General features: G+C 31.1%; 1 protein-coding gene across 1 annotated transcript in view; it reads left to right on the top strand.

The window, feature by feature from the left end:
- LOC111634696 (piezo-type mechanosensitive ion channel component 2-like) overlaps window positions 1-11,028 on the top strand; it is a 176,734-nt gene that overhangs the window by 97,766 nt on the left and 67,940 nt on the right. The window contains exons 19-20 of the mRNA XM_023379534.1: window positions 2,790-2,919; window positions 8,117-8,291. Coding sequence (XP_023235302.1) covers window positions 2,790-2,919; window positions 8,117-8,291 — 305 coding nt within the window. The remainder of the gene's footprint in view (window positions 1-2,789; window positions 2,920-8,116; window positions 8,292-11,028) is intronic.

The following is an 11,028-nucleotide window of genomic DNA, read 5'->3' as shown; positions in this document are numbered from 1 at the left end:
ATGTCTCCGGGCATTTTCCAAGTGTATAGTCGACGTTTGGATTGTTTGAACCATGTGTTTCCAACTATTAATTGATGCTTGGTAGCAAATTCAACTAGTCGTTCGCCTCTTTCATTCCTATTTCCTAGCCTAAACTTGCCCACAATTTTTCCATCTCCTCCTCCTCCTACAGATGCATTCCAGTCTCCCATAACAATTAGGCATTTCTTAGTTTTATCATTTTCTATTATATCTTCAATTTGGTCATAAATTTCTTCTACTTCTTCATCGTCATAGTCTCCAGTAGGCATGTATACTTGAAATATCATCATATCCATGGGATCGCTTTTTATTTTAATCATTAAAATTCTGTCACCTCTGCATTCAATTCTTTCAACTGAATTTTTTACCTTCTCACCTAAAATAAATGCTACACCGTTCTTTCCTTTAGTTCCACAAGAATAAATAACCCTGAATTCATCGCTAAAAAAATCACTGCTGTCCTCCCATCTAACTTCACTAAGCCCAAGAATATCCAAATTCTCCCTCTTCATTTCTTTCTTGACATTTTCCAACTTACCCGGTCGAAGCATGGTTCTTACATTCCATGTTCCTATTTGAATTCTTCCTATGGGGGTTTTGCGTGGTGACGACCTGGGAAGCCCCATAACTTCCCCTGCCAGGCATGACACCTTTCTCTTGGAGATGAGTCCCATATTTGTCAGTACGATAAATAGGTTTTCTGCTTTCCATTAACAAGGGAGGTATATCTGAGGTGGTTTCCCGTTGTCTTCCTCACGGTTTCTGATCAGAGTTTTCCTTCTCCTAGGCAGGTTGCCTACCAAGGCTTAAGAGTCCTGCCTACCCCGGCAATAGGTATATGGCGGCCTAAATCGCCTTATATATTTTATATTTTATTTAATATATTTTAAGTTGTTTAATTTTATTTTGTTTTTAAAATGTCAATAAATAGTGATATTTCTCAATTTTAAAATTTTATAGTATACTTGCTATTAATTGGTTATATGTTAGACTATTGAGAAATGATTTCAATTTTGTATAAAGTTTTCAAAAAAATTCCATTATACTTTTAGTAATTTAATTATTACAAACAACAAACAAGCATATTTTTCATTTTATAAATTATTTATTTAGTTCACTCTTCATTATCACATTATATTTTTATAAAAATCTACACTATGACTTATATAAATGAAGGAATAATAACGTTTTTTTAATATAGACTGGAAAGCTTAAGTGAGAAACTAAAAAAGTTGTCTTGAAAAGAAGAAAAGAAAAAGCATGCAGTTATTTCAATAAGGGGCTGTCCATAAATTACATCTGCATTTTTCTTAAAATTTTTACTTCCTCCCATTGTCGAAGTTTCCATAACCCTCTACTCTCTTTGGACATCCAACAAAACTCAGTTCCTTTCAATATTTTTATCATTATATGAATAATAAAATGCACAAATTGTATAAAATTTAATGAAATAAAATGTACATTCATTGAAGTTCAAACCCCCCTCTCTCTTGTTCAACTTGTCATAAGTTTCATAAGAGATATAATGCTCTACAAACAACAAAAAATACTCATAGTATCAATATATGGGGAAGATGCTCCTAAATGTCAGACATGTCAAATGTGGTTTAGTAAGTTTTGTTTGGGAAATTTGAACTAAAGGATAGAAAATGTATGAGACATTCAAAAGCAATGATTGTAAGACATGAATTTTAAATAAGAAATGTTAAAATTTTATTAAATTTAAATTAGGGAAAAATATTAAAATTATCAATAGTTTTTCTTTTGAAAATATATATCATTTTTTACAGACTTAAACTTAATGTGGAGTTTCTCTTCTATATACCATGATTGGCTTAATTAATGAGTATTATAAAATGTCAGAATGTTTGACCCCAACCAGTTTTTTCCTCAGGAGAACTGACAAAATTGAAACACATAGATGGATTTTAACTCCTATTTGTGGGTAAATGTATGCCTATTAGAGAAAGGAGGAGACAGAAACTACCAATTACTCTTATAAAACTGGTTTATTTATTCCAACAAAGTAATGAGATTTCTTTACATCACATTCATGACATGACACAACATTTTAAAGTATGTTAATTATATATTTCTTGTGGAGAGAAAGAGAGAGAGAGTGTGTGTTCTGAGGATGTGATAAATACATGATTCACAAAGAAATTGATGCAGATGTTTGAATGAGTCTGAAACAGGGTTGAGTAGGATGGAATATCACAAAAATATAGAAAAGAAAAAAGGCATAAGTAGTGTTCTCTTTTCTGTCCAAGAGTTTCTTCTCTCAGTTCCTCTTGGAAAGAGTCTTAAAAACCTCATTTAGTGAACAATCCATTTTTCTTTTTCAATTCCATTTTTAAATTGTCACCAGAAATTTATGAGGATTACTCTGGGATTGATTCTTTATCCAGGAAAGTTTGAGAGAGCAAGAGAGGTGAGTGGCTTTTCCACTTGCATCTCTTGCTCTCTCATTACACTTGTTTTAACAATAACACTAGAGTCCAATTACAATTCCAACCCAACAGTTATTAGTCAAAATGACAAATTTATGGCACTGTTACATTTAACATGACATGATTTTTTTCTTCTGTCTAAATACAAAAGTTCTGTTTCTCTCATACTTGAATACAACTCACAGATCTCAATAAGTACAAATTTCTTTGTGTTGTGGTGAGGCCAACTTCACACTAACAATCTGTTTAGTCAAGTAATTTTTATTACCATTGTATTCATAACTATAATATAATTATGATTAAAAGTATTTCAACAATATTTATTCATTAATTATTATTATCTATAAATTTCAGGTGATTGGCTGTGTTTTTATGTCTCGTATGTTAAAAAATTATTGCTGGGTAGTTCAATTATTTGGGATTGCTTGCTTGAAAAAACTACCTGAAAGTAAGAATTTTAATTTTTTTTAATAATAAATTAAACTTGTACTTTTTTAGAATACAAAATAAAAGTTATTTAGATCTCCACTTCACAAGAAAAATCAAATTAAAATAATTTTAAGTGAAATGGAAAAAAGTTTTTTCCCCTCTAAATACCTGACTTATATCTAAATATATAAAATTGCTTGTCCTGACTGACTGACTGAATGATTCACTCGCTGATTCATCATCGCCCAGAGCAGATCGCTTAACCTAAAGAGGTAAAATTTGGTAGACAGTTAGGGTACATCATGGAAACGCACACTAAGAAGGGATTTTTTGAAATTCTTCTGCGGGGGGAGAGGGAGAGCATTAAGGCTTAACCGGAAGAACGGCTTCTACTGTACTATTTTAGATGCAATTTTTTTGTTTTTATCTGCGTTGTGGTAGGGTATGCCATGAGAATGCACAAGAAGGGATTTTTCAAAATTCCCCCGCGGGGAGGAGAGGGAGAGCATTAAAGCTTAACCGGAAGAATGGCTTCTACTGTACTATTTTAGATGCGATTTTTTTGTTTTTATCTGCGTTGTGGTAGGGTATGCTATGGCAATGCATACTAAGAAGGGATTTTTCGAAATTCCCCTGCGGGGGAGAGGGAGAGGATTTAGTCTTCATCGAATACTTAGGTGTATTAAATTAATAACATTTCAGACATTGTTATAAATATTTTTATCTATTTTGATTTAAAAATGTTCGAACCGTTTTAAATTCGAATTTGTTATTGCATATTGGTTCGATTATAGAACGATTGTAAACGTTCCAGAAAATTGATCAAATTGAAAATAGTTCATTTGATTCACGGCAATTCTCATCATTCTCAGTGGTAGGTGTTATATAACAATTACTATGGTTGTTGAAATACTGAATATAAATGGGGTTTGCTTGCAAAACCACCGCAGGCGAAGTTGCGGGTAACAGCTAGTATATATGTATATATATATTTATTTTAATGTTCAAAAATCACTATGTTTAAATTATGTTTAACTCCACTTCAAGCATTTTAATCTTTTTAATAAATAATTCCTATAAAAATACACTAGGTCACAAAAGAGTATCCAGACATCTATAAAATGGAAGAATTTTTTAGTTATAAGTCATTTCTCTCATGAAATTGAAAAAAGTAATGACATGTGAAATCTTTAGATTTTTTTACACTAGAATAAATATTTACATGTGCAAAAAATATTGATAAAAAACAGAAACATAGTTTTATTCAGGCCTTGGAATGGATCACTATTTCTCACTATTTTTAAATTAGTCACTTTCTTTGGTCACTTTTTAACTATTTTGGTGATATATCACTATCTCTCACTTTTTCTTCCATTATGGGTAACAACATTTTTGTGATGTCATTCATTAATTAATCTTTAAATACTTAAATTGTGACGTCCATAACGTCTTTCTCTTGTTGCTCATTGAAAACTTCATGTAATAACATGATTTTTTAGGTATTAAAAATATTAGTTACATAATATCATAATAATATAACACACCACTGGGCAATAAGAGGACTTTTTTCTCACAGTCTAATGTTGACAAAATTTTTTTCGAAGTACAGTATTTTAATTTCTTCTGAGCACCTAGCAATTAACTTCACAATTAACCTTCACACCTTCAATTTGAGGGCAGGTGTTAATAAACCACCTCTTAAATTGAAAACCACCTGCCCTTTTAAGCAAAACAAAAAAAACAAAATGTGTATTTCTCTCCCTACATTTTATTTCTTTGAAATTTTTTTAAATATGAAAATTAAATTTCTAGGAAAACTTGTAGAACTAATGTTGTTCAGCATTAAAAATTGTAAATAAAAATATTTTGAAGCTAGAACCCATATTTTAAAGTTACAAACCACTGTGTGTCATATCACCCTCTATCATTGTTGCGTCAACTAACATTTAGAACACAAAATGGTTTTTCTTAATCACCACAACACGTAGTGGTCAAATATGAAAGCCATGATGTGAATTTCACTTTGTGGTCTTTTTGAGTAGCCGCAACACATTGTGGCTGTTTTTAAAAGTGCCAGAACATGAATATTGTGTTGTGGATGATTTAAAGAGATCATGTGTTGTGGACATTTTTTTCACTCAATGAGCATTTTCATTCTTTGAGCCTTACATATATAACACAGAAAAATATTGGAATTATGTCAGATTTGATCCTCTAAGCTTTTGCAAATCTCTGTTTTGAGATCTCAAAAAAAAAAAAAAAAAAAAAAATAGACACAGACATATACGGAATTTTTATTTCATTTAATATCTCAGAATAGGGTAATGATTAAGAAACAAAATTTAGCACTGTAGCTTGTGTATAAAGGACATTGATGCTATTAGATTCTGGTGGTTATAGTTTGAGGAGTGGAAAAATAGAAAGGGATTAAGTCAAATGTGGTTGGACTTCATGAAGATTTTACTTGTTATTAGCATTTATAATTTTATATAAAGCTTGTCTCCACCCTCAAAATTAAACTATTTGCAATTTTGTAATTATTAATAATTTTGTTTTTTAACAAAACCTCTTAATGGATGGCATCTCAAACTAATTTTAAATTTGTTCTATTACATCATTGTGTTTTCTTTGGAAAAGTTGTGCATTTCGTTTCTGGATTTTTTATTTAATGAAATGTCTTGTTTTAAGTTTTAGTAATTCTGCAACTCAAACTTTTTTCTAATTAATTTTAAACCAATTAAAAATTTTAATTTGCAAAATCTAAGAAGATAACTCATTAGAACAAATGGTAAATATACAGGCGATTTTCCTCTCAATTTTTTTTTAAGAGACACATGCCATATACCTTCTAATAGACACTTCCTGCATTTAATTACCAAACTAGCTAACCAACCTGGTGCTTATTAGCCTATGGTTATGTTCTACAACAAATAAAGAAATCAAGTAAAGAACAGATCAAAATATACATATATAGCAAAGGATAATTAATGACCCCTTTTGCTAATTTTGGTCAACTAACTAGGAATGTTGGAAATTCCAAAACAAAACCAGAAATTCCAGAGTTCTGGTTTTTGTTATGCCAGAAACTGGCATCTATTTGTCTTTGCTGTAAGGCTACATTTATGCAAGTGTGAGAAGAAAGAAAAACACTCTAAAACAAATTTTTTGGATCAGAATTTGCAATCATGACACTGTTTATGCAGAAGTGAGAAACAAATTTCTCGTACAAACAATGCAAGATATGCACACAAACATCTAGATCCTGTACAAGCATTAGTTCTAAATTATGCCACTATGCCAATAGCTGGAAGCTCAAATAAAGCAATCATAATTTGTAATTTTGACCAGAAAATACCATAATTACAAATTATGATTGCTTTATTTGTAATTACTATTAGTTAATAATGAAAATAGGTTATTGTTTTTTAAACAAAAGAAAATGTTCTCAAACTAAATTATAACATCAAACGAAACAAAACCCTTAAATATAAAATATACATTATATGTAATGAGCTGAGTCCGCATGTTATCATCATGGTCAACAAATTTTATTTCAGTCACTGTTTAATTACTTTTTTTCTTGCTTGGAGTTACTATTCTTACTTATTTTGAAGTCATTTTCTGTTTTGAGACCTGTTTTATTTCAAACTGTGAAAATTTTCATATCGCAAAAGTATCTGGACAGAGGAAATAAACGATAGAAAGTGTCAGATCAATTTGCATAAAAATATGCTTACAACAATTTGCCACAACAAATGAGTTAAAGTATTTGTTTTATATTTGAGTTGTTTTATTTTGTCATTGTGAACAACGAAAACAAACAAATTAACCATTGTTATTAAGGAATAACAAAAGGAGAAACCTTGCAGAACAGTTTTACATTCCAAAATCCACAATTCAAGATACCCTTTCAAAATTTCTTATGACAATTAGTGTAGTTAATTAGGCTCAAACTGGATGTCCTGAAATATTTACCTCAAGACAGAAACGTGTCATTGTCAGGAAAGTGAAGAAAAATCCACGAATAATTGCTCCTAAGCTTGCTATTTAAGCTTCTGTAGAATGTGAGTATATACATCTGCAGAAACTGTCAGAAAATCTTTAAAAGTAAGTACTGTAGCTATAAAGATTTTATGGCTATGAAAAAATCAGCATTAAATTTAATGGTTGTTTGCAAAAAGTTTTATACAAAATCAGTAACATTTTGGAAATCAGTTTTGTGGTCAGATGATTCAAATTCAATGTGTTTGGTCCAAATGATTGCTTGAAAGTGCAGAGAAAAGCTGGAGAATCTTTAAAAATGAAAAATCTGATTCCTACAGTGAAATGTGGAGACTGGTATTTAGTGTTATTTGAGTTGTATGTCTGCAAATAGTGCTGGAACTCTGCAATTTGTTGATGGAATAATGAATCAATATGTGTGTAAATAGATTTTAAATAACAATGTTCAGAAATCAGTAAGAAAATTAAAGTTGGGATAAATTAAGATATCAAGGGTTTGTTTTCCAGCATGACAATGATCCAAAGCACACTCCAAAAATCAGTCAGTATCTTGATGTGCACTGTATAAAAGTACTTCCTTGGCCTCCACAATTGCCTGACCTCAACCCAATTGAGCATTTATAAGATCACATTGAATGTACAATCAGAATCCATAACAAACAAAACTGGTCTTAAAAACATTATCATCAGAGTTTTGAATTTAATAGATTAAACTTATAAAAATTTGAATGAATCAATGCCTAATTGTTATCAGAGTAAAAGTAGGCCTAACTTGTTCTTAAATGTATAAAATATTTTGTTTTATCATTATTTATTTCTTCTGTTTGAATACTTTTGTTATTTGAAAATTTTCACAGTTTTAAATAAAAGTATATTTCTCTTTTTGATGAATGTTTTTGTATGTACATGTAAATACTTTTTTGTAGTGTAAAAATGTCTGAAGGTTTTACACGTCATTATTATTAAAACTCTCTTCCATTTAATAGGTATCTGGATACTTTTGTAACCTAGTGTATATTAAGTTTTAAAATTGGAATTTTTTACTTCAAAAAAATTAATTAAAATTTGTCTAAACTTTAGAATGATTAAAAGATCTTTATAGATTATTAATTTTTTTTATATTTTGATTCAAATTTTATAAAATATTTTGAATGCACAAATACAAAACTTTATTGTAATCTTGATGATTTAAATAAATGTTATTTTATATTTAGCAAATTCAAATCTACCTAAATCTGATAAAGATTGTCAAGTACCAGTTGATGAAGCAGGATTATTATGGGATGGAATATGTTTTGGATTTCTGTTACTTCAAAAACGATTGTTTGGAAGTTATTATTTTCAACATCTTGTAAATGAGATTCGTGCTCAGCAAATTTTAGCTTCAAGGTAAAAGTATACATTAATAACAAAATTTATAAATATAATATTAACTTTTTATTTTCAGTTTTATAAGAAAATATATTTAAAATATTAATCATAGTAATTATATAACTCTGGAGATCATATCATGAATTCTGAAGCTGCTGGCACACTTTGACTCAGATCTTAGTGATAGGGAAGAATTCTCTAAATTTGTATTTCACAAAAATAGCCAAACAGAAAGAGGATTCCATAAATTGAGACCTTAAATTAAAAAAGTTGGGAACAGAATATAATTTTAACGTTTAAATGTATACTATTTAAAATTAAACTTATCACTGTGTACACATCTATATACCATGTTAGTAACTGTAAAATTTAGAAATATCTTGAAGAAACAGAAATATTGTATATAGGCTTTTAATATTATTATATTGGGTTTTGTGAGTTATACTCGATTGATACCAGTGGCTGTGTATAATGCCAGAGCAGAGTCAAGGCATAGTAACCAAAACAAGACAAAATGAAATAAGAGTGTCAGTGTGTGTCTGTATTCAGGAATTTCCTAACAATATGATATGTATTCAATATAGTGGCCTTCTGTAGTGTGATGTATGGGTCAACAAATTTTATTTCAGTCACTGTTTAATTACTTTTTTTCTTGCTTTGGAGGGACTATTCTCACTTATTTTGAAGTCATTTTCTGTTTTGAGACCTGTTTTATTTCAAACTGTGAAAATTTTCATATCGCAAAAGTATCTGGACAGAGGAAATAAACGATNTCAATTGTAATGTTCCCAGGCTTTTGTGTAGTGTGTGGTATCACACTGTACAGGAGAGAATGACAGGTACAATAAGCACCCTATCCATCCGCCACAGATGTCTTATTTCCTGGACGAGTTCTGTGTACTTGCTAATTTTTTCAGTGCATGTGTTTTGTACATTGTGAGTGTTTGGAATGGCTATATCTATAATGTATATGATTTTATTGTGTTTGTGAATGAGTGTGATGTTTTTTCATGTCTGATATTGTAGCCATATTGTGTGTTGTTTAACATGATGGATAATGGGTTCAGGGCTAGGCAGAACCAGAGAGGACTCAAGGAATCTCCTTGAAAAGTACCTTGCCTAATGAATATTTCGTTTGTTTGTATGGAAGTGTTACTAACCCTGAGATGTAGTGTTGTTCTCCAGTGCTGCATAGTGTTTTCGAAGAATGCAATGAGTGATGGATGTATTTTGTACATGTGTAGAATATGTAGCAGCCAACTGTGTGGAACACTGTCGAATGCTTTTCTGTAGTCTATATATGCCATGTGTATGTTTCTGTGTTGTTTGTGTGCTTGCCGTAGAATGACTGAATCTATGAGTAACTGTTCTTTGCATCCCCTGTGATTTCTACGGCAACCTTTTTGTTGTTCTGTAAGAATGTCGTGTTCTTCAACATGTTTGTATATTTTGTTTGTGATAAAGGATGTCAATAATTTGTAGAGTGTTGGAAGACATGTAATTGGTCTGTATTGTGTGGGCTCTGTGGTTTTGTTGTTTTTAGATTTCATGTAGGTGATGCCCTGAGTAAGAAATTTTGGCATGTCTTGTGGGTTGATGATGATTTGTGTTAGATGTTTAGCTAGTTCCTGGTGCAGTGATGTAAACTTTTTGTACCAGAAATTGTGAATGTTGTCTATACCAGGTGTCTTCCAGTTGTATGTTCTGTAGCATAGCGGATGTTGTGTACGTTTATTTCAGCACAGGGCATAGTTAGTATGTTGTGTAAGTTTCTGTTCTCCTCCTCGATCCAGCCTGCAACAGCATTGTGTGTAACAGCGCTGGACCAAAGGGAAGACCAATAAGTTGTGAGTTCTTCTTCTGTTGATGTGCCACTGTGCTGTGTATCAGTGTTTGTTTTCGTATTAATTTGTCTGTAAAAGATTTTTTCATTGTTTGTAAATAACTTATTTTGTTGTTTTCATAGTGTACATGTTTTGTATCGTTTGAGTCTACGTGCTTTGGCTGCAAGTTTTCATTTTAGTGTATCGATGTATTCTGTAATGTGTGTGTTGTAATGTTCATGTTTTGTGTGTGTTTTGATTTTCTTGAAAATATTTTTGAGTTGTTTCTTTAATTTGGGTGTTATGTTGTTTTTAGTGTATTGTGTCAGCCTGCCTAATTGCTGTCTAATGTCATTTATTTGTATTTTTATTCTTCTTTGCCAGGCAGGCTTGTGATAGAATTGTGTTTTCTGTGTATCTGTCTGTGATTGTATTTTCAGTCCATGGTGTGTCACTACTGTGACTGCTCCAGCATAAACTAAAGTATGAATGTCTGAGAGAGTAAAATTAAATGGATGCAGTGAGGTAGTAAGTGAGTGTCTATATAATTTAGTGCTTTTCCTACTACCTTTGATGTGTTGATTTTGGTATTTGTGGTTTTTGTGTGGGATCTGTGCCTGTATATTTAGTGAGTGTTTCCTGAAATATAAGTGAGAGCGTATTAACTAAATCTATATCTGTTATCTGTGGTGGATGAGGAAATGTCTGTAGTATCATTAGTGGTAGTTGTGTGTGTGTGTGTGTGTGTGTGTGTGTGTGTGTGCGTGCGTGCGCGTGCTGTAATCAGTGCTTGTTGCTGGATTATCCTGACAGGTTACGTGATCTTCATTAATGTTAAATGTTTCTGTCTGTTGATGTATTTGATCAGCAACCTGTTGTTTGATAAGTTCAAGTGTTGTTTGTGGGATAAGGTTGTTGTGTATAATTGTTCG

This window comes from Centruroides sculpturatus, unplaced genomic scaffold, assembly GCF_000671375.1.
Source record: "Centruroides sculpturatus isolate CEXI.00-Female unplaced genomic scaffold, Cexi_2.0 scaffold617, whole genome shotgun sequence".
In the NCBI taxonomy this organism is placed as follows: Eukaryota; Metazoa; Arthropoda; class Arachnida; order Scorpiones; family Buthidae; genus Centruroides; species Centruroides sculpturatus.
This window is presented reverse-complemented; position numbering and strand designations above follow the sequence as displayed.